This window comes from Sphaerodactylus townsendi, linkage group LG14 (assembly GCF_021028975.2).
Source record: "Sphaerodactylus townsendi isolate TG3544 linkage group LG14, MPM_Stown_v2.3, whole genome shotgun sequence".
NCBI lineage: Eukaryota > Metazoa > Chordata > Lepidosauria > Squamata > Sphaerodactylidae > Sphaerodactylus > Sphaerodactylus townsendi.
In genome coordinates this window covers 42,364,676-42,392,208 of record NC_059438.1, presented here as the reverse complement: position 1 = coordinate 42,392,208, position 27,533 = coordinate 42,364,676, and the positions used below count along the sequence as shown (strand labels likewise).

Genomic DNA, 27,533 nt, shown 5'->3' with positions numbered 1-27,533 from the left:
CTAAAGTTTTTGGATCCCACCACTGCCTGTAGTACAAATGCAGATTTAAAGTATATAAGTTACATTTGCTTTGGATGTCTTTAGGAGGAAACACAGACTCCGCCACATCATTTCCGACCCCGGAATACGTTAGATGGAGCTAAAATGAGAGCCTCCGTCCGCATGACTCGCTACTTGGAGTCCTGGGGAGCTGCCAAGCCGTTTGCCCATTTGCACCACCGGGACAGCATGATCACGGAGAATGGCAAGATCAGCACCATGGTACAGGCTTTCTTCATCATTTTCTTCATCAGTATAAGAACAGTGGTTGCCGATCTTCACATGATCTACACATTGAGATGATTTTCATATATCTAAAAATAAATCCACATGGTTACATAGTGAGGTTACAGGTGAGGCTTATCTTTCTAGTGTTGTAATATGAGCCTTTTACCTGTAGCAGTGGTGGCGAACCTTTGGCACTCCAGATGTTATGGACTACAATTCCCGTCAGCCGCTGCCAGCATGGCCAATTGGCCATTCTGGCAGGGGCTGATGGGAATTGCAGTCCATAATATCTGGTTATAAGAACTATATAACCTATAATGAAACGATGAGGGACCATTTTCATTGACCATCAGTTAGCCCCCAAGAGATGGACAGATAGACAGTAACACGAGCATCCTCAGTACACGAGCATCCTCAAAATCAATGAGTAATTCTAATACAAAATTGATATAATGACTAATAACTTCTTCTCAGAAAACATAACAACAACAAATGACAGAACATGCCCAAAGCATGTTTAAGGGGCGTGTCCTGTGAATTACTATGCCAACAGGTAGACATTTTACTCAGTCCTTTGCAGAAGAGTTGCTGTGGTATCAGTATACTCTAAACATATGTTTTGCTTAATGAGTAACAATTTAAGATCCATGCAAAGAACAGGAAGACACTTGCCATTGTTTTGGCAAAATAGGGCGATCTAGATCCTTATTCCATTAATTTCTGAGCCCTCGCATATGGTATTTATTAATCGACATCAGATATTTATAAACAATGGTAGGTTTCATTTTCTACATTGATTCATTTAGAGCTTCCAGGAGCAAAGGGGACTCAAAGGCTCTTAATTATGCCGGGCCATATTTTGATACCCAAGAAATTATGCCCAGCCATATTTTGGTACCCTGTTGCAATTGTAAATATAGCCATTCAACAGAAATCGACAAGTCATAAGACCTTAGCTGAGAAAACTGCAAAAATCTCATCATCATCGTCTATCAACAGGTCCATTGCAAAAATCACCCCATCAGTCCATGTAATTTCCCCCCCTAATGTTTAATTCTGGATTGACCCATAATGCATAATAATTGCCTCTACCTGAATGTGACTTCCCCTTCATCTCCATTGCTCCATTCTTGGTCAGAATTCAGCAGAACCTTGGGCAGTTGCTTCTGTATGAAGAATGAAAAGAGGTTGCCTTTAACTGATTCAGACCCTCCAGGTAGAATTGTCTGCTCCAACCGGCAGCCGCTCTCCAGGGTCTTTCACAGCATAGGGGAAAGCCTGGAAGGGTGTTGGATTAGGTAGGCCTGATTTTGCAGTTCTTGTCTTCTGATCTCATGATCCTCAGGCCATTGGCATACCCTGCTGATTCAGTTGAATAGCTAAATAGCTTAGAACATGAAGGGCACATGCAGATAGATGAGGTTTCTTTATTGGGTTGTGGACGGTGTTAGTGACATACTTTGTCTTACATAAAATCTTTAGGGCCACATATTCAAAATTTAGTAACATTTATTATCATGTTGGGCTATTGGGTGACATTTTCTATTATTCTTTTATAGGACATGCCTATGGGTCAGTATAATTTCCAAAGATGTAGAGAAAGGTATGTGTGAATTTGATAACATTTGTTGACTAACAAGTGAACGTTACGATAGAGTGGGGGTACAGTACAGATTTGCTCCATGCTCAATAGTTCTTATTTTATTTTATTTACTTCATTTATTTATTTCCCTTCTCCCAAAGCAGCTTAGATCATTCCACTCTCCTCCATATTACTGTAAGGAATTAGTAAGGTCCAGACCAAAAGTAACTGTAAGAGTTTTTTATTAGTTGGCTTTCATGATCAGCTCTACAGACAATGCAGCCCTGTGAGGTAGGTTAGGGGAACTGAACCAAGGTTACAGAGCAGTCTTCCCTTGCAACGTTGAGATTCACACTGGGATCTGCAGAATCCTAGTCTGACACTCCAACCACAATACCACACTGGCTGTTTTCACAGTGGAGCTCTCTCAAGGGGCTTCATAGCACTTCTGGAAGCCTGTGATTGTGGCTGTCCAGTGTGGATTTCTCCCACCCCATTGCACCTTACACAGTAATAAATCAGGCAGGGGTAAAGACAGCAAGTGTCCCGATCAGTTGACCCCAGCAATAACCAGACTCTTGGGTTCAGAAATCAATTAATTGACTGTTTATTGCTAACAGCATGCAAGCCAGCTTTTGCTGGAACTGAGTCTCAATGCAGCATTTTGTGGTCTCTGTCTCTTTCCCAAACATCCCTCCAACCCACACCCTCCAACCCCCACCTCAGGTGGCAACATGGGAGTCTCTGGCTCATTTTCTTTGGTTTTAGGTGTATAGTAACCAGAGGCATATGGGGGAAAATGCCTCCTGGAGACAGCTGTTGTCCGGGCGCCCCCCCCCCACTACTCCTGGGGGCGGGGCTCAGGGAGGGGTCACCCCCTAAGCCCTGTCCACAAGCCCCATCCCTGTGCTTATAAAAGCAAATGAGACAAGGACAGAGCCTTGCAGTTGTGTCTGCTCTCCCCAGAAGGATCTGCCGGCTGCCAGATGGGAGCCAGGAGCCAGGGGGGCGAGACTTAGTGAGTGGTGTCCTTGGGCTTCCTTGGCCCCACCTACTTCGATGATGGCATGGGCGGGGCCAAGGGCCATCTTCCTAGTCACGTGGAGGGCTGATTTTGCGCCCCCCACATGACCAGATTAGTGCTGCCTGGGGGCAGAGGGCTTGCATGCACCACCCATCCCTAGGCAGATATGCCACTGATAGTAACTTTCTCATGGCAAGAAGCAGGGAAGAGCTGAAATGCTACCAGGTCTTAACAGGGTCTTGATAGCAAGCAGGATTTGAAGTGCATAGAGACGGATATGTACCTGTTCTCCCAGATGCTTTTCTCCCAGCCAGGTTTGCTTCCGATGTCCACACACTCATTCAAAAATGTCTCTCCTGCAGGAGACTCAAAGGGGGCTGACAATCTCCTTGCCCTTCCCCCCTCACAACAAACACCCTGTGAGGTAGGTGGGGCTGAGAGAGCTCCGAGAAGCTGTGACTCGCCCAAGGTCACCCAGCTGGCATGTGTGGGAGTGCACAGGCTAATCTGAATTCCCCAGAGAAGCCTCCACAGCTCAGGCGGCAGAGCTGGGAATCAAACCCGGTTCCTCCAGATTAGATACACGAGCTCTTAACCTCCTATGCCACTGCTGCTCCTATGGGTTAGGATCCATCCTGCCAGCAGAGAAGATACTTTGCTGTGCCACAAAGAACCTTCCCTTGACACGAGGAGCTCTTTGGAGTTTTGTGCCAAGGGAAGGTTCTTGGGGCCAGAGCCAAATACCCAAAGCAAAGCAGTTCAGAAGAGCTTTTTGCATCAAGGTAAGGGGTTCTTGTGCTAGAAATACGCACCTCCAGTAGTAGAACAGGTCTGTGGGATCAACCCCTTGTGAACAAAGTGAGCACAAACCGCTTATTTTGATGCCCAAAATATAAACAGGGTTCACTGAGCCCCTTGTGAATTATCATAAGTGGCTCATTATGTGAATTTGGCTGGGTGGTTAAAAAGTTGTACCAGAAGCTAAGAGCTTCTTCTGGACTCCACAGGACGATCCACTTAGAGCCACAGGGTTTCCTCTTTCTGAAAGATAGACTTCAGGTGGCACAGATAAATTTGGTTAATTTACATCTGAGAAAATAAGGGTGTGATTAAAAAATCATTTGCTACATCCCTTCATATCACAGATCTGGATCTGAAATTACTCAAGGTTTTGCTTCATAAGTGATAGACCCATCACACGAACAGTCCCAGTATTAGCTTGAAGAGGGAAGGCCAGTAGCTGTGGGCGCCGTGGAATCGATCAGACTCCTACAACCTTCTCTTGTGACCCGATCGGGTGCATGCATGAGACCAGGAGACCGCGCCCTACCCTGTACTGGAGCAGCATCCAGAGTCGCGGGGCAGGGCAGGAAAATCCTCCCAGGCACTGCGCAACGATGTGCCAGACTGATCCTAAGAACAGGATTGATCGAGAACAAGGGAGAGGATGACCTTCCAGCTGCTGTAGGTTTGCATGGGAGGCGGCTGGAAGCTGCAATTTTCAAAACCTGCAGCTCGGGGAGGCGAGGTGGGAAAATGGCGAATTAAGCCCGCTGAGGAGGAGGGAGGCGGTGTAGCGGTGACTGTGAAGCAGCTGCACACCCCATCACGAACAGCTCCCATAGGGGACAGCGTTTTTTGCAGGTCCCAGAGCTGTAGTAATATTTTGCCGATGTGAGGAAAGAGCCCCTAAATGTGACAAAATATTGGGTATCACTGTGGGAAAAATTTGGCTTCTTTTCATTTCATCCTCTCACATTTTATTCAGACTTTTTAAAATCCCCAATGTGTAAATTCTTTGTTGTTGTTGTTGCTTGTTTTCTGCAGAACAAAATCTCAGAAGAAAAAATTTGAAGAAGAACTGAACGAAAGGATGATTCAAGCAATTGATGGCATAAATGCTCAGAAGTATGTTTGCATGAAAAATCCCCCTCTAGCATCAGGAAGGGCAGCTGTGTGAGGAATCTGAAAGATCTCTGGCCAATCTCCCTGAAGCGGAGCAGGAGAGATCCAATCTGATTGCCCCTGAGCCATCTTGAAAGCAGAAAGGAGTAAATTATGGGAGAGAAATGAGGAAAACCGAACAAGTGTTTTGATCTGTTATGCCAAGGCACTCTGGGATGCTTTCCTCACAGCAAGGAGGAGTGTCCCGGATTGGCCGCCTGAATGTGCTCCTGTCGTCTTCTCATAACTGAAGAGAATAACAAGGCCCTTCTTACCCTGAGACATCTCCATAGCAGAGCACCACACCTTATCCACCTCCAAATTTTAAACGTAGGGCGTGGTCTTGAGAGCACCGCAGCCCTTCGGCAGGCACTTTTGAAGGCAGAGATTAAAGTTGTGTGGATATTTATTATCAATTAGTGCGCAGTCCTTGAGCTTCACTTCACATCCCCGAGCCCTGGCTAGTTTAACGGGATTTAAAGGGGGCATCTGTTCTTGCTTTCTGGTGTGGACTCCCAAGTGGACACTGAAACTGTTGCTGCTGCTGCTCGGGTAACAATAAGTGATTTCAGCTCAGCAACTTAATGAAGTATGAAATAGCGTTCTTGCTAAAAGCAAAAGAAAGGATTTTATTTGCAGGTGATGGTCACAGCTCAGGCAGGAGAATCACGCTCTTGCAACCCAGTGCAAGAACTTTTATTCCCAAACTTCAAAGGGGCAAAGGGGCAGGGAAAAGGGGAGGTGAGGGGGCAAGTCCCTCACCAAACACCAATAAGAAAACAAACAGCACAAAAGCAAGATACAGTTACAACTTCTGAATGGGATTACAAAATCCCGCTGTCAAACGTCTTCCCGTGAGATCTCGCAATGGTGCTGAAGGGAGAGCAAGATAAGGTCCATTCAGAAAATCCAGGTGGGCTCGCTACTGCACCCAGCTATCTCCTTTATCAGATGGCTGTTTCCTTTAGTAATACCCTGAGGCTCCAGCCTCACAATGGTGGTCCCTGCATGTCTTCCAACGGCTGGGGACCTCTGGGTGCTGGCAACAGATCTGATTTGCAAGTCCAAAGAAGGTCTTTGTCTTTGTTAAGGAGTCAGCTGGGTGTTGGTCTAAGCTGCATTCCAGAGCCAACTTTCTTGTCCCTTAATATCAGACTTTACGGGCTACTGCTTTTGCTGACAGACACAAATTTAAAAAATAACATTTCTAAGTTTAAACATTAGGGAAACCTTAAGGGATAAACACATATCCTAGAATGGCATAAACAAGAGGGAAACCATATATGATTGGCACAATTCATATGTTTGCAACCTTTGCAAGTCTTATGAAGGCTTCTGAGACACACAAGTCTCTGCGTCCTAGCATGGAGCCAGTGTAATCAGGCAACCTGACTCAGGAAAATATTTTGTTTATTTTCCTGGCGGTAACAAAACTGTGTAAGGATGGTCAGAGGCTGTATTTAACTTTGGAGACTCAAAACAAGGTTCTGATGTTGACCCATAAACCCCTAACATGTTTTGCTCAGCAGGTTTTCTTTCTTTCTGTATGCGTAAACACTGCAGTCAACTAACGGTACCTTTTAATGAGATAATGAGCCCACATTTAGAAGGTCTTCAGACAATTTTGAAAACAGCTCTGTCCAAATCCCAGTTAGTTTTATATCTGTTTTTGCTGTCGTGGCTTCTTGCAAAGAGTGGAAAGTGAAGTGTTAATACCTGGGAATTCTGGTTTGAGCACATACTAAGAATCCCTTTTGCAATTATTCTCTCATCCAGAGGACTACTGTTCCAAGGGCTACCAATCTTGATCCTCCTTGATCTGAGATTGCAAATGCCTTAGCAGACCAGGTGCTCGGGAGCAGCACAGCAGAAGGCCATTGCTTTCACATCCTGCATGTGAGCTCCCAAAGGCACCTGGTGGGCCACTGCGAGTAGCAGAGTGCTGGACTAGATGGACTCTGGTCTGATCCAGCAGGCCCGTTCTTATGTTCTTAAGGGGTTCCTGGGGAGCAAGGTTTTAATGGAACATAAATATGCTCAAAAGGTTGTGGAACAAACATTGGCTTCTCCTCTTGAAATGAGGGAAATTTTTCTCTGCTTTTCAGAAAAACGTGGGGCGCACATAGTAATATTGTTCTGCATATTGATTCATCAGTTTTTATCCTACTGTATCTCAAGAAGCTCAGGGTGGCTACATAGGCCTGTCTTCCATTTTATCCTCACAACAACCCTGTATGGTCGGTTAGGATGAGTGAAGGTGACTGACTGAAGTTTGCCCATTCATCTTCCAGTCAGGGTGGGGATTTGAATCCAGGTGTCCCCATCCTACTTCTCCCATGCTGTAACTGCTACACCACACTTCCCTCTGCATTCTCTAATCTCTTCTAGGCAATGGCTTAAATCTGAGGACATTCAAAGGATATCGTTGCTTTTCTACAACAAAGCCCTAGAAAAAGAAGTAAGTGATTTTAAACACCGCTCTGTATTTTGCGCTCTGTATTCGTTTATGAAAAAACAGGTCATAGGGCGTTTCCCCACTTGCCACGCCCCCCCGTATGCCCCACGCTGCTCTCAGCGCGAGTCATTTCTGGCGCGCGCCCGGGCTTCCCCACGACATCATCCAAAGGCGCCGTTTGGAAGAGCACCAGGAATGACGCATGCTGAGGGGGCGCGACAGTGGCAGCGTTGGGGCGGCTGCGTTGTCGCTGCCCCTGTAGTGGGGAGTGCCGGGGGACCCCGCGCTACTTGCCTACAGTAGCGCGGGGCGGAAGGTAAGTGGGAAAACGCCCATAGTCGCAGTTGGTTCTGTGTCACCTACAGAATGGATTGTCAGAATGGAACCTGGGAAGCATGCTTGTAGTCCAATAAAGTGAGAGGCACAGCAGCAATTTGTTCCCTTACCTATTATTCTCTCACCTGCTCTCTGTCCTGTTGGGTTAACTGCTCATTATTCCATGTGGGAAAGGAAGGTTAGAAGGGCCCAGGGGAGGAGCAAGCTGGAGAGAGTCTGTCTGCCTTGTCTCCTGCTTTATCTGAAAATTCAAAGATACCCACACATTGTCTGGTATGGAACACGGCAGCCCATCCTATAGGGCAGTGATGGCGAACCTTTTCGAGACCGAGTGCCCAAACTGCAACCCAAAACCCATTTATTTATTGCAAAGTGCCAACATGGCAATTTAACCTGAATACTGAGGTTTTAGTTTAGAAAAAACGGTTGGCTCCAAGGCACAGGTTACTTGGGAGTAAACTTGGTGGTAGTCGGGGGCTTTGCTTTTGTCAGAATCCCAAAAATCCACAAAGACTCTTGTAGAACAGCAGCTTTATTGATTCAGGATCTTGGCAAAGCCAAGACTGGAGCTTACCCGTGTAAACTGCAATAATAAAAGAACTGGCCGCCCCCCCCCCCCCCCCCAGCCTGGGAAAGCCCACCAGAAAGTAAGTGCACGGAGATAACAGGAGATGAACAGACAGTGACCTTGACGCCACCTGGTATCACTACACATTCTACAGCAGTGAAGAAAAGGCAGTTAGAAATACAGTTAACCCCTACCAACCTCCCCCCAGTGAAACGAAACAGCAGCATAAGCAAAATCCCAAATACAGGCCTCCTGACAGCTTTGAAGCAACTGTGCAACACTTCGAATGGGTGAATCACGACCCTAGGAGGGTTTACTCAGAAGCAAACCCCATTGCCAGCAACCGAGCTTACTCCCAGGTAAAGGATCACGCTTTCGTTCTTCCCATGAAAATCAGTAGGGATTAACAGTGCTTAACAGAGCTACCTACACTGCTTCCCCAAAACTAGGTCTTAGGTTTAATGCTAATAATCTCCCTGACATAATTACACTATTATCACATAACGAACTCTGTGCACGCGTGCCCACAGAGAGGGCTCTGAGTGCCACCTCTGGCACCCGTGCCATAGGTTCGCCACCACTGCTATAGGGCAGTGTTTTCCAACCTTTTCGACGTCATGGTAACCTTGACCTCACTCTTCATATCTCACAGTACCCCTGCCATCCTCCCTCCCACCTTCCCCTCCCAGTTCCCCTGCTTGCCACCCCCCAACTTCCCCTCCCAGGGTGCACGGGGGTGTGGGGATAGGAAGTGGCTGCTGACCTTGCGGCAGGCCCTGCCCCCTGGGCCAGCTCCATATCCTTGTTGGTGCCAGTGGGAGACACTGCAAAAGTGAGGGGGGCCGGTAGCATTGCTGCGGTACCCCCGAGACATGCTCACGGCACCCCAGGGTACCACGGGACCCTGGTTGGGAATCGCTGCTATAGGGCAGTGGTGGCGAACCTTTGGCACTCCAGATGTTATGGACTACAATTCCCATCAGCCCCTGCCAGCATAGCCTATTGGCAATGCTGGCAGGGGCTGTTGGGAATTGTAGTCCATAACATCTAGAGTGCCAAAGGTTCGCCACCACGGCTATAGGGCATTTCAAGCCTGAAATCCACTGAAGTGTGTGCACATGAGGTTAGGATTTTGCTGAGACTCCCTTTGAAATGAAATTGGGTTCAATTCATCTCCCAATTTTACCCCGCCCTCCCTTCAAGGATTTCAGGGAGACATACAATACAATATTTTCGCCTCCTCCTCCAATCACAGTAGCCCTTTGAAGTAGATTAGGCTGTGAGAGAGGGACGGGCCTGTTGAACTCTGTGACTGAAAAAGAATTTAAAGCTGGGCATAATCCAGTGGTGGCGAACCTTTGGCACTCCAGATGTTATGGACTACAATTCCCATCAGCCCCTGCCAGCAAGGTCAATTGGCCATGCTGGCAGGGGCTGATGGGAATTGTAGTCCATAACATCTGGAGTGCCAAAGGTTCACCACCACTGGCATAATCCATCCTGCCCTGGCTGTCTAACCACTAAACCATACTAATTTTGGGGGTGTTGTGTGGTTTCCGGGCTGCATGGCCGTGTTCTGGTAGCATTTTCTCCTGACGTCTTGCCTGCATCTGTGGCTAGCATCTTCAAGCTGCCAGCCACAGATGCAGGCAAAATGTGAGGAGAAAATGCTACTAGAACACGGCCATGCAGCCCGGAAACCACACAACACCCCAGTGATTCCGGCCGTGAAAGCCTTCGACACATACTGATTTTGTTCACTGTCCTTTTCAGTTGGGGAAAGGGAATCGTTCTGTGGCTCAGTTTAATATTTTGCCACTGGGCACAGTTTACTAGGACATTCTCCTGCACAAGCCCAGTAGAAATGGATGGGAATGCTCTTGTGCATCTCCCACGGGTTTCCACAGCACATATGCAGGAGGCCTCCTGGGTGGGTTTTACCCTGTCATTACAGTGCTGTGCCCCTAGTTGTACAATTTGTGAAGGTTTTATTTCTCTAGGGCTTTTCCTGCACCATGACAAAATGCACAAAGTTATTGGTGTAGATTGTTTTGATTGCTATGTCAGCTTTGAAGCAGCTGTTGCATGTGGTTGCCTCAAGTTCATCATGGAAAATGCAAGAAGAGCTACAGAATTACACGAATGGTACATTGAGTCCAGCATCTGGCCTCCAGCTAGATTAAGGTGACCAGATGGTCACCTTTGTGAACCGGGACAGGCGGGTAGGTGGGTGGGTGGGAAATGGGAGCGCCCTAGAAGGCCGTGCGCTCCTGCGGACGCACGCTGGAGGCTACCACACTGCCTTGCGCCCCAGAAGGCAGTGCGGCAGCCTTCCAAAAATTGGGACACTTGAAAAAACCCGCGGGATGCGGGACAAATTGTTTTAAGACGGGACTGTCCCGCCAAAAGCGGGACGTCTGGTCAGCCTAAGCTAGATGCTTCTAGGCAGAGCTGGACGACTGGCCAAGATAAGTAGCAAAGCCATAAAAGTGCAGCTTGAAGTGCGGCTTGAACAGCCCCCTTTCTTGGGAGCAGAGCACCCTCCTCGGAATCACTGCAATTCAGAAGTCTCCCAAATTCTGGTTCTGTTAAGCTATGACAGCTCATATCAGCTGCTGCTTGATGTAGCCTCAGTTCTTTTCAAAGACCCATCACCCCTTCATTTAGAATTTGTCTGTTTGACTTGCTGGTTGTGCCAGTAATTTGCAGCGGCTGTTCAGCAAACTGACTTTAACTGCTAGTGGAATTTTCTTTTTTCTCTCTTCCACAATCTCTTTCTAATTTCCTTTCAGTACAGAGCCACAACGCTGCCGGCATTCAAGTACTACGTGACCTGCGCTTGCCTCATATTCTTCTGCATTTTTCTTGTGCAGGTTCTAGTGCTACCAAAGTAAGTGACCGGTATCAACGTCTCTTTATTTTTACCCCTGTGGACATTACCCTTTCAGACCCAGTAGCTTCTTTTAACCCTAACTGCAACATGGGACTCACACTGCATTTTATATCATGCCAAATTATCTGTCATGACATATTATTTATTCTCTCTCTCTCTTTCTATGCTTTTGTTCTTCTGTGTCGGCCTGCTTGTTTCTTCTTTCTCTTGTCTCCTCTCTCCACGTTTCTCATGACAAAGACAAAGAGCAGCAAAGAATGGAAATGAATGTGGCACTGATGATTATTAGCCAGAGCTCTTGGCTATGGTTAGGCACAGGTTGTCGGGGGACTCAATAATACAACAACCTTTATTAGGCATATTAAAATAGGCTCCGGAGCATTACAGATATTTCTGAAGTACAGATCAAAAGTACATTCAAAACACAGACAGATAAACTGTATCTAGCATTGGACGTTACTTAGAAAATTCTGTCACTTGTAAAAGAAATTTTGCTACTTTTTCCAAGAGCACGGCCTCCGCGTTATTTAACAAAAGCTCCACAACAGAGTTGTCAGAGTCTCCTTCAGATTTGTCTAAGACCCGCCCGGGAGAGAAATTCCTAACACCCACATATCTCGGACAGTCGAGTATAATGTGAGCAAGAGTCTCCACTTGGTTTTTGCAGTGTGGACAGACCCGATCCTGGAGAGGGATAGATAGGTAGCGACCCTTGATAATGGCCGATGGAAAAGTATTGCATCTGGCCCTTGTAATAATCCGTCTCTGTTGGGGTTCAGTTAATAGTTCAAGATATTTGGCTATGTGCCCCTGTTCTGGTACTAGAGTGGCGTAGGAGGTTAAGAGCTCGTGTATCTAATCTGGAGGAACTGGGTTTGATTCCCAGCTCTGTTCTGGAGCAGCAGTGGCGTAGGAGGTTAAGAGCTCGTGTATCTAATCTGGAGGAACCGGGTTTGATTCCCAGCTCTGCCACCTGAGCTGTGGAGGCTTCTCTGGGGAATTCAGATTAGCCTGTACACTCCCACACACGCCAGCTGGGTGACTTGGGGCTAGTCACAGCTTCTCGGAGCTCTCTCAGCCCCACCTACCTCACAGGGTGTTTGTTGTGAGGGGGGAAGGGCAAGGAGATTGTAAGCCCCTTTGAGTCTCCTGCAGGAGAGAAAGCGGGGATATAAATCCAAACTCTTCTTCTTCTTCTTCTTCTACTATTCCAACAGAAAGGGGTGAGCATGATTTATTTGCTTGGCCCAACAAGATATGGTATTCCTGTTCTAAAAGTCTGCTTTTTAAGGTTTGCAGAATCTCTCTGGGTGACAGCATACTTGTCAGGGGCCCATGCCAGATATTGCTGGCTCGTCAGCGGCTGCTTGATGCTGGCCCACCCTGCTGCCCAGTTAGGCTCCCTCCCTCCTGGGTTGCTACTCAGGACTTCTTCCTGCCACTGTTGGGTGGCTGCATCTGACAAATGAAAAGGAAAAGGTTTCTCCAGCTTGCCAGTTCGCCAGCCAACCTCATCATCCACGAATTGCCCTGCAGCAGCCCATAAGGAGTTGGGTTTTTAATGTATGTAGTAAACTTTGAGTTAATGTTATAACATTTGCGATATGACTTCATGGAATTATTAGGCATGAAAAATCTTCAGAATCGTGGAGCGCTCTCACATCCTTTTCCACCCTTTTCATAACACAAATAACCCCTCCTGTCTTTCTCTTGTTCCTCTTTGGTCTTGTTCTTCTTTGACAGCATCCTTCACAAAAAGAATTGCTGAAAATTGAACGTGTGATCCCCGTTCATTTACACATTGAAAAGTACATCATATTTCTTGCAGCTTCTCGGTGTGTTTTGTAGATTTGTTGCCTCTTCAGGTGGGGAATTCAGATTTTATGAGAGAAAGATATATTTAGGGTGATTTGAAGTTGGGTTTAATATGTATTGAATGCATCTCTCGACTGTGGGAAGATTTACATTTTGGAGCCTCAGGGGGGCCTTTCTAAAATCCAGCTTTGTCGCGTTTTTCAAACAGCAGTCATTTCCAAATGTGGCACGAGGTGTCTGGCCACAGGGGTTGCTTTAGCATGAAAAGGGGTGATCACAGAAAAAAATGGTTATTTGGGGGGCTGTTGCTTGCCACCTGTTCTTTTGAAGCTGCTGGGAATCTTGCCCTCTGGACAGCATGTTCCTATATAGCACACCTTCCGTGCTTAGTGGTACAAAAATGGGCTTATTTTTGATATCAGTTACTCATACACACCCAAAAAAGTATCAAAAAGATGGTACAAATAGTGGAACTCTTTCCAAGTTGGAATTTTGTCTCCCCTTTATTCATAAGAAACTCTCTCAAGGAAAGAGATTGGGGGTGAGGGGGGAGAAGAGGGCATTAGAACTAGCTCACATTTGTTACCACGATTTTGCCAGAGGTAACAATAAGTGATGTCAAATAGCTCAACAACTTAATGCAAGGGGCACAGGAAGCTTCCGGTGATGTTCCTAACTTCAAGCTTAGAGGAGGAGTTCTTTTATTGGCAAGTGATTTCCTGGCCCAGCTCAGCAAAAAGGACTCTCACATGGCTGTGCATCAGCCCCTTTTATACATTTCCCCAGTAACCCAGAAAGGGGGTGTAGGGCAGTCCCACCCAAATAGTGCAAAACCCAGAAGGTCTCCCTTCCATCTAATACAGAGAAAATATCCTAGAACACCAAAGGGAGAAAAACAATCCCTTTGCACCTCAAGCTGGATGAGAGATTCAAATCCCCAGATAGAGAAAAGCTTGCCTTCTCCTGCCTGAGGTTGGTTCCCTTGCGGGAGTGTTAGACAGAGACAAGTTTAAATGATCCAATTCTTGGATCCTGAAAGTAAGGATGTGAACAGTCCAATGAGCTTCTGGATCCTGAGAGTAAAACTTCAAACAGTCCAATAGCAAAACAGGGTGACATCTTCCAACGGCTGGGTGACCCTTGGGTGCTGGCAACAGATTCGATTAGCAAGTCCAAAGAGGGTCTTTGTCCTTGTCAAAGAGTCGGCTGGGTGTTGGTCTAATCTGCATTCCAGAGCCAACTTCCTTGGCCCTTAATATCAACCTTCCTGGCCACTGCTTTGGCCATCAGACACAAATTTCAAAAACAACATTTCTAAACTTAAACCTAAGAAAAACCTTAAATGATAAACACATACTTATACTTATAGGCAAGACTTTACATATGCCTATTGGCAGGGCTTGCTTAAAACTAATATAGCCTTAACCTAACTGAAGAACCTTGTTAAACTAAAATCCTAAACTGCAGGCATAAACTTAACTAAAAGGGGCTTTTATTACATCCTAGAATGACACAAACACAAGGGAAACCATATAGCATTGGCACAAACATCCAAATACATTCTTTGTGAACCTTATGGAGGCTTCTGAACCACACAAGTCTCCATGTCCGGGCATGGAGCCAGTGTAGCCAGGCAACCTGACTTCAGGAAAATATTTTGTCTATTTTCCTGGCGGTAACACATTCACAAAGAAAAAAAAGTTTTTCAAAGCCCCTCATTCTCTTCTCTTGGTTGCACCTGGTAAGAGAAAGGGAGAGCAGCCGTGAATGTCTGCAGTCAAAAGCTGTGCTAACAATGGAGCTCTTATCCACTCCAAGCCTAAATGCTAATTGGAATCTGTTGAAAGCTTTGCGAACGAATTTCCCTCCCCAATGAGAGGAAAATAATAGGCGCAAATCACCCAAATGAAGCAAAAGCTGCTGAGGCTGATAGGAATCTGGCAATGAACGCCTTATCCGCACATGTACAGCATCCTTGAAGGCCGGACCAGGCAACAGGGAGACTGTGGTCCAGGGACCAGCTTGCAGGGAGCCACCAAATCCTCCACTTATGGGTGAGAATCTTGCAGAGAATAAGGAGCAGCAGTGGCGTAGGAGGTTAAGAGCTCGTGTATCTAATCTGGAGGAACCAGGTTTGATTCCCAGCTCTGCCGCCTGAGCTGTGGAGGCTCATCTGGGGAATTCAGATTCGCCTGTGCACTCCCACACATGCCAGCTGGGTGACCTTGGGCTAGTCACAGCTTCTCAGAGCTCTCTCAGCCTCACCCACCTCACAGGGTGTTTGTTGTGAGGGGTGAAGGGCAAGGAGGTTGTAAACCCCTTTGAGTCTCCTGCAGGAGAGAAAGGGGGGATATAAATCCAAACTGTTCTTCTTCTTCTTCTCCCCTTCCTTTTTTAGGCTCCCGAAGATGCAGCTGGTAGTCCGCCACCCCCCCCCCCCGGCCCAGTCCCATTTTCCTCCTGCCCAGGAGAACAAAAGACATTGCTCTTGAAAATGTGCAAGAAACTTTCCCTTGCTACTGCATTATCTGCAAGTGAACAGGGGAAGAGGCCTCCGAGCAGCAGTGGCCTAGTGGTTAAGACTGAATCCATCGAAGACGGAGATCCTTTGGCTGGGCCGGGGGGGGGAGATGTTGGGGATTTCCAGCCGCCGGTGTGGGAGGGGGCTACATTGGCACCGGCCTCCTCCATCCGTAGCCTGGGGGTCCACCTGGATTCGTCTCTTTCAATGGAGACCCAGCTGGCCCATGTAACCCGGGTTGCGTTTTTTCATCTTCGGCAAGCCCGACGACTGGCCCCTTTCCTCTCCCAAACGGATCTGGCTACTGTGATCCATGCAACAGTCACCTCCAGGCTAGACTATTGCAACTCGCTCTACGCAGGCCTTCCCGCTTGTGGCTGATTCGGAAATTAAAACTGGTCCAGAATAAACAAACATGCGGGAGCTGCCTCCGGGGAATTTCTCTCATATTTCACCTGTGTTGCGGCGCCTGCACTGGTTGCCGGTTGAATTCAGAATCATCTTCAAGGTGCTGGTGCTGAAACCTTTAAGGCCTTAAGCGGCCTGGGGACCTCGATACCCTCACCGGGACCGTCTTGCCCCATATGTCCCAAATCAACCTCTGCATTCAGCAGAGGCCAATTTGCTGGTGATCCCTGGCCCCTCAATGATGCGGCTAGCCTCCACCCGGGCCAGAGCTTTTACAGCTCTGGCCCCTGCCTGGTGGAACACTCTACCTCCAGCTACACGGGCCCTGCGGGGATCTAAATGATTTCCGCAGGGCCTGCAAGACAGAGTTGTTCCACCGGGCCTTTGGGGAGTCTGGCCGCTGATGACCCCCCCTTTTAACATCTGTGGACCCTGCTGTTTCTCCTCTCTTTTCCTCTTCCCCTCTCTTTTTAGGGGATTTATTAAGTGGACACCATCAATACCTGATGCTAGAACGCTGCATTTTAATGGGGTTGGTTTTAAATATACATAGAGCCGTTTTGTAATGTTTACTGACTTTATTGTGCTCTATCTTTCTGTTCGCCGCCCTGAGTCCTTCGGGGGAGGGCGGTTTATAAATATTATAATAATAATAATAATAATAATAATAATAATAATAATAATAATAATAATAATAATAATAATAATAATAATAATAATAATAATAATAATAATAATAATAATGAGCTGTGCTGGCGGTAGTGCAAACTACCGGCAGGTTCAACCATGCCAGAGTGGTCTCAATTGAGGAGAAGGACTAAGTGCACCCAACCCATTAAAATATGGTGAAACAAACGCAAAAGAAGTCTATATGCCTGAAAGCCGATTAGGTAAGCGCCCAGGATAATAAGGACATTGTGGTGCTGTGGTGAACCTACGGGCATCCGTGGAACAAGTGGGCTACAGGAACCAGGACCCATTGCTGGCGAGCAACCAGGGCATGGGCCTGCGGAACTAACTAGAAGCAAAACAACTACTGGCGGCAGAAATTTTCAATGTCAGAGAATTGAGCTGTCATGAACTGCTACCATAAATCGGAACCCCAAAAGCATGGCTACCAAAAGCAGGATGTACCCGACTGTGGAAGCTTCAGAATATCCAGTTGCTGGCTGTAACTGAACTGAGACTTGCTGACCAGAAGCGATTCATAACCAGGAACAAGGTGTTCGAGTGAAGTCCGAACTTGAAGAAATCACGGAAAAAAATCATGAAACAGTAGAACAGGCAACTGTGGGAGACAATTGTAGGAGTTCTAACAATATCTGAAAGTCCACTGAACATTTTGAGCCAGAAGAAAATGCAGAAATTTTGCATGAAAAACCTGTGGTCATTTTTAGAGTACACCTGGCACATTGACCACAAGGCAACAAGAACTTAAGAAGAATTTTTTTGACCTATGCTGCATCAAAAGGAAGAAAAGGCAAAGACTGCCAACGGTAGAAAGCAGGTACTGCAAAGAAAACATCATAAACATCTAATGGAAGATGTGAATGCTGCACTTTCGCAACTATCCAGATAACATCAATGTAAGAAACTAATCAGCGTTCATACATTACCTTGCAGTGATTGTAACACAAGAATTGGGGATACAAAAACTCAAGCCATAAAGAGAAAATGACTGGAAAAACCCAAAATGGAAAATCGGGGTTGGAGTTAAAAATCAAGAACCCTCGATCCAGATGCAAGCAATCTGAAGAACATGGAAGGAACAAAAACTGAAAAATGTCAAAATAAAGAATAACCCGCAGTTAAAAATACTGGCTGAACTTTGAAAAATTGAAGAAGCACTTGCGAAATTGTGAAACAACACGAATCACATGGCAGCCAGAAAAATTGAGCGAAATGAAGCTAGAGTCATCCAGTACAAGAAACCAAAATCCAACTTTTTTCAATCTGATCAAAGGCGGTTCTACCAGAGTGCAGAATCAAAGCAGGCAGCTGTGCAGAATGAAAAACCAGAAAAAAACAGCTACAAATACATTCTGGAAAAATTTGTAGGAAACGAAAAAAGGCTACAACAACAATGCTGAATTGGATAAAAGACTTTTGAAAGAAATTTTCAAAAGAACAAGATGAGAAACTTGGAAATAACAACAGAAATGATCGGTAAAGAAGTGAAGAAAGTCAAAATTAGGACATCACCTGGCAATGATCAGTTGCATGGATTTTGGCTCAAATATCTGACCAGCCTGCACTCAAAAATGGCCGAGTGATTCAATGAAATGCTTTACAAACTGGAAACATCAGTGAATGGATAGTAACTGGAAAAACATATTTGATACAGAAAAGATTCAGCAAGCGGGGACAATACCAGGAAACTACAAAGGCCAATAACGTGTTTGCCTACAATGTTCAAACTGCTGACAGGCATAATTGCACAGGTAAAATCCAAGATTGCTTGGAGGCAAATAACATCTTGCCAGTAGAACAAAAAGGTAATAAAAGAAGAAGTAGGGGCACCGAAAGATCAGCTTCTGATTGATAAAATGATACTGGAGAACTTTTAAAACCGCCAAAACAAGCTTGTATGCTAGCGATGGATTGATTACAAAAAAGCATTAGACTCACTGCCACACAGTTGGATCATCAAATGTCTGGATGTCATTGGGGTTTGTGAAAATATTATAAGTTTACTCAAAATTACGTGAAGCACTGGAAAACTGGAAGTTGTTCATGGGCGACCAAAGCTACGGAACTGTAATCATCAAGAGAGGAATTTTCCAGGAGACTCACTGTCACCATTGTTGTTCATCATTGCAGTGATCCCACTGTCAACAATTCTACAAAAAACAAACCTGGGCTATCAAACTGTAAGACATTCACCCAAATTTTCCCACTTGCTGCACATGGATGATCTAAAGCTTTATGGAAAATCAGAAACTGAAATTCAGTCACTGACCAACACAGTCAGAATCTTCAGCAATGACATTAGTATGGAGTTAGGAAGCTTGGACAAAATCATACGAGTGGCATTGAAGAAAGGGAAAATTACACTGACAGTAAGGGAAAAGAGATGCCTAATGGAAAAACCATAAGAAGTGCAATCAACCCTGAATCCTATAAATGCCTGGGAATACTGAAGCTGGACAACATCAAGAAAGAGCATGGACATGTGAAAAAATGTGGTCAGCAGAGAATATGTCCAAAGGGTCAGAAAAATTTTGAAGAGCGAATTAAGCAGTAGAGTCTCTGATCAAGGCTATCAACACCTGGGCCATACCACGTCATCAGATACACTGCTGGAATTGTGAACTGGGCCCTTGGCAGAGGCTGGATGATCTGGATAGAAAAACAAGAAAACTGATGACAATCCACTGCTCATTACACCCGGCGTAGTGATGTTGACGGAGCACTACCTAGCCAGAAAATCAGGAGGTGGAGGGCTATAGAATTAGCAGAACAAACGGTGGAAGAAAGAAGAAGCATGCACTGGCAGATTATGCTTGAAAAAACAGTGAAGAACCAACATTGATGGAAGTCAGCAGCAGAAAGAAACTGCTCAAAGTACAAAAGGGCAAAAGAGTGAATACCGTAAAAATACACTGCAAAGCAGAAACGAAAACTGGCAAAAGAAGGCTATACATGGACAGTTCCTAGAAAAATTAGAGGACAAAATTGACAAGGAAAAAAAGAAACCTGGTTGTGGTGGCTCTGAAATGGAGTTGAAAAAAGGAGACTGAGAAGCAGATTCTTGCGGCCCAAGAACCAAACGAATTCGAACAAGCATGCCATCAAAGCCAGAATTGAAAAGTCAACTACAAGATACGAAATTTTGAACTCTGCAAAGGAAACTTAGCAGGCGAAACAATAGATCACATACTTAGCTGCTGCAAGAAGATCAGCATAGGCAGGACTACAAGCAGAGGCATAATACTGTTGCTCAGATGATTCACTGGAACATGTGCCACAACTACCGCATCTGCCTGTGACAAAAGAACTGGTGGAATCACAAGCCTAGAAAAGGTCACTGAAAATGAACGATAGAAACTGCTCTGGGACTTCCGAGATTCAGACTGACAAAGTTTTGGAACACTGTACTCCTGACCTCACGATTGTGGAAAAAAAAAAAAAAGTGTGGATTGATGATTTTGCAATTTCTTGTGACAGCAGGAGTGATGATAAGTAACTGGAAAAACTTACACGAGACGAGGATCTAAGGATTGAACTACAAAGACTCAGCTGGAAAAAAACCGGTAAAGGCGTTACCAGTGTTGATTGGCACACTGGGTGAAGTACCTAAAGATCTTGAGAGCGACGCCAAAACAATTAGGCGCTGACAAAATCACCATATATGGCTACAAAGGTAGCCACCCTACTCGGCTCTGCACGCATTATTCGTCGATACATCACACAGTCCTAGATGCTTGGGAAGTGTCCGACGTGTGATGTAATACAAAATCCAGCATATTGATCTTGCTTGCTGTGTGTAACTGTTTTGTATCAATAATAATAATAATAATAATAGCAGCAGGAGGCATCTGGAGGAGCCGGGTTTGATTCCCAGCTCTGCCGCCTGAGCTGTGGAGGCTTATCTGGGGAATTCAGATTAGCCTGGGCACTCCCACACACGCCAGCTGGGTGACCTTGGGTTAGTCACAGTTCTTCTGAGCTCTCTCAGCCCCACCCGCCTCACAGGGTGTTTGCTGGGGGGGGGGGGGGAAGAGTTGTGAGCCTTTTTGAGTCTCCTTGCAAGAGAGAAAGGGGGAATATAAATCCAAACTACTCCCCTACTTCTTCTTTCAATTAATGTTTCTCAATATGGGTTGGAACCAACCTAAATTTTCCCGTGGCAGAATGGAACTTGGCTGCCTCCCACTGCAACCCACTGTTCTCCAGGAAATGATGCTCCAAAGGGATAGAGGACCTTGCAGCCACTGTGTGTGGTGTGGGTGTGGGGGAGGTGGGTGTGTGTGGGTGTGTGTGTGGGGGTGGGTGTGTGTGTGTACTTTAGTGGGACAAATGATAGTGGCGGTAAGGGGTGGGTTCCTAATTAATCTCTGATGCCTGGCTGCGCCCACCGCTGATGCTGTCCGGGAACTTTTCTGTCATTAGGAATTGCATAACGTAGATTAGTTATGCTTTACTTGCTAAGAGGCCTTGTGTATGTACTCTTGCATTATAAATCACATCACTGGGTTATGGAGATTCTAGCGAGACCAAAGAGAGAGAGAGACAGCAGTTAATATTCTCCCCCTATCTGGGCATGATGTTGCATTACATTGTGAAGCTTTTCAGCTAAGAGGAGCATGCAATGCTTGTTCTTACAGTTCCTTGAATTTCATCAGAGTGGAAGTGTACCTCCCTGTGTGCCTCTCTTGGACTAGGGACTGGCCCCAGAGGTGGGATCCAGCAGGTTCTCACAGGTTCCCGAGAGTAGGTTACAAATTATTTGTGTGTGCCGAAATTGGTGATTTTGCCACGTGATTTTTGCCTTAGTTACGCCCCTCCTCCCAGCAGTAGCGCGCAGAACTTGAAGCAGTCCAGCAGGCGTGCGTAGCGGCCTGCGCCTGCGTGCATTGGTTTCCTGCCCAAGGACCGGCGCAGCGCCTGTGTCCTTGCCACAGCCCCGCCCAGGAATGCCTCGCCCCCGGAATGCCCGGCCACGCCCCTGTCGTGCCCCGCCCAGCCCCATTGGCGCTACGCCACAGTTTGAATCCCACCACCATGGGAACCTGTTACTAACATTTTTGGATCCCACCACTGACTGGCCCCACTCAGTCTCGCCTGTCAGGTTGGCTGGTCTACGATGCTCAGCAGCAGTCATGGGTTAGAAAAATGCAACATCTGTTTGGTGACCTTAGTTGGTAGATTGCCTCTTGGATAGAAAGAAATGTTACATGTTATGAAAAAAAAAAGATAAATAAGAGGTCTTCTGGATCCTTGTATGCTGATTTTTTTTTGTTCCAAGATGAAGGTTTATGAACTAGAGCCAGCTTCTTTCAGTGCTACAAGCAGACAGTGTTGTCGAAGGCTTTCACATCTGCAATCAACTAGCTACTGTGGGTTTCCAGGGCTGTGTAGCCATAGCTTGGTAGGTTTTGCTTTTAATGTTTCACCCACATCTATGGCTGACACCTTCAGAGGCCTGTCGCAGTATGTGACATGCCTCTAAAGATTCCAGCCATAGATGCAGGCAATATGTTAGGAGCAAAAACTACCGGACTATGCAGTCTGAGAAACCCACAACAGCCTCTATATGTAGACTTCTTAAAACTTAAAAAACTTGTCCATCGCTTCACATCTCTACAAACAGTGCAAGTGGAAAGAAGGGACTTCCCTCCTCTGCCATTTTCACCAGCAGAAACATCCCTGGAGGGTGAAGGATAGTGGTGGCAAACCTTTGGCACTCCAGATGTTATGGACTACAATTCCCATCAGCCCCTGCCAGCATGGCCAATTGGCCATGCTGGCAGGGGCTGATGGGATTGTAGTCCATAACATCTGGAGTGCCAAAGGTTTGCCACCACGGGCCGATGCTGGCCCTTCCTTACTCTCTAGATGCCAGCCTGGTGACTTACTGGATTTCAATGAAAACGTTAAGGACCATTAAGTTAAGGACAACCCATTGACTTCATTGAGGAATAAAAACCTTGTGGGTCATGCTTTTAGACTGCTTTGGGCAGACCTGTTTATCTTTTGTGAAGCAGCTAATGTACTTTTAGGCATACTATAAATAAAGAAACGTGATTTTTCAGTAAAAACTGTACATAAACTTAATAGCTGACTGTCGTGTTACATTGAGCCATAGGCCAAAAGATCAATTGAAAACTATGCAGTGAAGTCCTGCTGATGGCAGTGGGAAAGATACGGCCAAACGAAGCGATATACTTGACCCCAGTTGGATTGGGATCCCCCCACCTGAATTGCAATTATATGTGACAGGGGGGCGTAGCGAGGGGGAACTGTGCCTGGGGCACATGTGTGCCCTGCGCCCCCCACCCACCCCACCAAGCCTCGGAACGCCCACACACCACCCATGCACCGGCGCATGCCCAGAGCAAGACGCCCCACCCGTCCCCTGGCAGCTACGCCCCTGCGGCATGGTGCTGGGCCAAGCCGAAATGGTTGTAAGGAGCCAGTTAGCCTTGCTGTGGGGCTCGACATGCTGCTATCATCTGCCTTGGCCTTTAGGAGCACGCTTAAGCTTCTCACTTTGAAATAGATAGGATTGAAATTTGCTGGATTTTGCCCACGATCGTTGTTGGGTTATGCTGATGATTAAATATTACCTATCCCACCATATTTCTAAAGTTAGGCATGGAAACAGGAATCATTGCTTATTTCTTTAGAAAAATGGTCCTCGTCTGTTCAAGAGACTATTAGCGCTTCATCTCCCGTGAAGTATAAATAATACATGCGTTGCTCTCAAGGATCTCTGCTTCACTTCCCCCTCTGGCTTGATTAAGGGCCGGACGAGGCATCGCGTCAACAGCGGAGTTTGTTGAATCTCTTGCAAGATGTGCGTTGAGAGTCTGAGTTTTGAAAACAAAAGCAGCCTGCAGGTGACCCCGTGAAACTTTGCCCTGGGCTCACTTCCCTGGATTTAGGTCTGAGACCAACAAGATGGAGATCACACCTCTCATTCTGCCCACAGAGTGCTTGGCTCATTCCGCACATGCAGAATAATGCACTTTCAAACTGCTTTCAGTGCTCTTCAAAGCCGTGTGGAATAGCAAAATCCACTTGCAAACAGTTGTGAAAGTGGTTTGAAAACGCATTCTTTTGCGTGTGCGGAAGGGGCCCTTCTTGTTTCAGGCTTGCAGAGCACTCTGGGACTGTATAGGGGAGGAAGAGGGGTATGAACTTTCCACTCTGTTTTGCTATTTGGAAGTAGGACCCCTGCTTTGCTATAAGCAAATGTCTTTATCCAACATGTCTTTTCCTCTGAAATGCGAATGGCAGAGTGGGGGAGCTGGTTTTAAATAGGGAAACAAAGCAGGAGTTAATGGATTAAATGCCCACTTCCTTTCCTGTGCAGCCCTGGGACAAATCGAGGCAGCGCAAGCATGCAGTCTGCATTTTACAGATGAGTCAAAATGTACGATCTTTCCCTGTGATCTCTTCCTCACGTGCTTCCGTTGCCAAAAGAGCAAAAATATCCGGGGCAACAAGCTGCAGAAAGGGACAGTGAGGAGTGAGTTCTTCTCAAGGGTGTGCCCGTTTCGATGCTAAGATTAGGTACCTCATGTCCATTCCCTGGTTTGCATGCAAAACTATTCGACCTGTGAGCCGTCGAGCCTCCATCATCCCATTTACTTGGTGATATCCAAGCAAACAGGCCTAATTCCCACCATAAAAGAAGAAGGAAAAGAAGAACGAGGATGATTGAGGGACTGGAGCACCTTCCCTATGAGGAGAGGCTGCAGCGTTTGGGACTCTTTAGTTTGGAGAGGAGACGTCTGAGGGGGGATATGATTGAAGTCTATAAAATTATGCATGGGGTAGAAAATGTTGACAGAGATAGATTTTTCTCTCTTTCTCACAATACTAGAACCAGGGGGCATCCATTGAAAATGCTGGGGGGGGGGGGAATTAGGACTAATAAAAGGAAACACTTCTTCACGCAACGTGTGATTGGTGTTTGGAATATGCTGCCACAGGAGGTGGTGATGGCCACTCATCTGGATAGCTTTAAAAGGGGCTTGGACAGATTGATGGAGGAGAAGTCGATCTATGGCTCCCAATCTTGATCCTCTTTGATCGGAGATTGCAAATGCCTTAACAGTCCAGGTGCTCGGGAGCAACAGCCGCAGAAGGCCCTTGCTTTCACCTCCTGCATGTGAGCTCCCAAAGACACCTGGGGGGCCACTGCGAGTAGCAGAGAGCTGGACTAGATGGACTCTGGTCTGATCCAGCTGGCTCGTTCTTATGTTCTTAAGAAGGAAGCTTTATGTCCTTTATCGCTATGCTAGCTTCTCTAACAGGCCTTTTTCTTCTTGTCTCGTAGAAAGTCTGTTCTTGGAATCTCCTTCGGGGCTGCCTTTCTTGTGCTTTCCTTCATTCTTTTTGTCTGTTTTGCTGGACAGCTCTTGGTAGGTATGAAGCGGGCCTCGGCTTCCTTAGCAACGCTGTTGCTCATGCATAAATCATGAGGCCACAAGAACACCTTTGCATTATCTGAAGGCCGCCTGTTTGTATTTTTTTTAAAATGTCAGTATAATAATGCTGCTGTGAGTTGCCTGAGGGAGAAAAGAGGTCTCTGAGGACTTCTTTTCCGCAACTTAATTATTTCCCCAGTAATTTGAAATGCAGAGAACAGTTGTGTTGGTACTTCTTATCCACTGAGCTTTAACCAAATCAGAGTCTTTCAACAGTGCTTGTTCATAGTGAATGAAATTTTTGCTTTTGCCCTTGACAAGTACTCACATTGATGATGACTCCCAACAGGCGTATAATAAAAAGAGTTGCTTGATTTATTTATTTCATGCCTGCCCTATCTTTCAGTCTGGATAGATCCCCAATCAGTATGTATAATTGAGCAAGCAGAGCCAGATGGCGACGACGGACTCCCAGCCAATCGCCATGCGTGACTCACTTCCAGCAAAGTCGTGTGTGGCAACTGGCTGGAAGCGAGTCGAGCGTGATGATTGGCCACCCGGGTTGCTCAGGGGCCCGCAGCTCCGGACCTTTTCTCTGCCCCACGAGGCGCCATAACCACAGCCATGCCAGCTCCCTCTTGCTGCTGGGCACTGTCCGTGGCAACCAGCAGTGATATGGACATATAGTTTAGGATGTTTTAAGCCATTGTATTTAATCATACAAGTTATAGGAGAGTGATTCACTGGGCACCCAAGCACTTCAGAAGCTTACTGTAGTTGGAAGAAACGAAACTCATGGGGCAGCCTGACACTGAGTTTTTCAGGTGGTTTGGGAAAACAGGGCCCCACCCAGGAGATAAGGAATGAGCAGAAGCTCACAAATACAGAGAAAGGCAAAATAGAAACCAGTAGTTGTTATAGAAACCTTTTACGCAAGGTGTTTTGGACTTAAGTTTCACCAAATATGGGATTGGGCAAGGTGTGGTAAAAGGTGGGATGAGATGACCAGGTCTGTACGTCTTCTTGACTCAAACCAATGGTCGGAAGACAAGGAGGGATGTTTGTAAGAGGGTATAAATTATGTTACGCAAGCAGCAGCCCCTGGAACCTCCTCCCTATTTCTAACAGAGGAGAGTTCCCTCTTCTGTGCAGAATTGAAAGAAAACAATAAATCTCTGAACACTGAAGAAGATTTTGGATGGTTGTTTTTGTAACCGGTCAGAGCTTTTGCTCTGTGGACAGGGCCTTGCCCTTGTGCCTATCAGCAGGCAGGTGGCAGAGACTGGGCCTGGAGGTCAAGGGAATGTGGAGCCCTCACAGAATGGCTTCTCAGGCTGTCTCCTCAAAGCATTTCTCACCTCAGGTTGTGCCTGCGAGGAAACCATTGGAGGCAGCAACGACGAGGGTGGTGGAGCTGGCAAACTCAGAGTCAGGGCACTTTCTTCATTCAAGACTGAAAGGGGGTCAAATGAGGGCAGGGGGCTCTGGCTGGAGACCCCCCTCCCCCAGATATATGCACCTGCAGGATGGGAAGTTTCACAGGGCAGCTGTGAAAAAGGCAAACTCTATGCTGGGGATCATTAGAAAAGGAATTGATAATAAAACTGCAAGGATTGTCATGCCCTTATATAAAGCAGTGATGCGACCGCACTTGGAGTACTGTGTTCAGTTCTGGTCGCCATATCTCAAAAAGGATATCGAAGAGATAGAAAAAGTGCAGAGAAGGGCAATGAGTATGATTGAGGGACTGGAGCACCTTCCTTATGAGGAGAGGCTGCAGCGTTTAAGACTCTTTAGTTTGGAGAGGAGACGTCTGAGGGGGGATATGATTGAAATCTATAAAATAATGCATGGCGTAGAAAATGTCGACAGAGAGAAACTTTTCTCTCTTTCTCACAATACTAGAACCAGGGGGCATTCATTGAAAATGCTGGGGGGAAGAATTAGGACTAATAAAAGGAAACGCTTCTTCACGCAACGTGTGATTGGTGTTTGGAATATGCTGCCACAGGAGGTGGTGATGGCCACTCACCTGGATAGCTTTAAAAGGGGCTTGGACAGACTTATGGAGGAGAAGTCGATCTATGGCTACCAATCTTGATCCTCCTTGATCTGAGATTGCAAATGCCTTAGCAGACCAGGTGCTCAGGAGCAGCAGCAGCAGAAGGCCATTGCTTTCACATCCTGCACGTGAGCTCCCAATGGCACCTGGGAGCTCACATTCAGATTTGGGGAGGGGGAGTTTGAGGGGGGGGGATTTCCCTCAGCAGCACATACCCTGCCTTTTTTTTCCAGGGGAGCTGTCTGGAAAACAGTTTAGATTTCCAGGCCCTTCCTAGAAGTTGGCAACGTTACAGAACCTCTGAGATACAGAGATCAGCTTCCCTGCCAGCTTCTGGGATGTCTTCTCTGACAGGTTTCTAGAGCCCATTGTGTTGTTCAGCACAATGGGCTGTACTGCTAGTCTGAAATAACATAATAAATCACAGTGAAATCATGACAGATCCTATGTATTATCGATGGCTTTCACAGCCAGAATCATCGGGGTGCTGTGTGGTTTCCGGGCTGTAAGGCCGTGTTCTAGGAGCATTTTCTCCTGACGTTCTGCCTGCATCTGTGGCT

At 46.5% G+C, this 27,533-nt stretch overlaps 1 protein-coding gene across 1 annotated transcript in view; it reads left to right on the top strand.

The window, feature by feature from the left end:
- ADCY2 (adenylate cyclase 2) overlaps window positions 1-27,533 on the top strand; it is a 136,912-nt gene that overhangs the window by 58,486 nt on the left and 50,893 nt on the right. Inside the window, 6 exon segments of the mRNA XM_048515881.1 lie at window positions 85-261; window positions 1,827-1,870; window positions 4,701-4,781; window positions 7,206-7,275; window positions 10,969-11,066; window positions 24,821-24,905. Of these exon segments, the coding sequence (XP_048371838.1) occupies window positions 85-261; window positions 1,827-1,870; window positions 4,701-4,781; window positions 7,206-7,275; window positions 10,969-11,066; window positions 24,821-24,905 (555 nt within the window).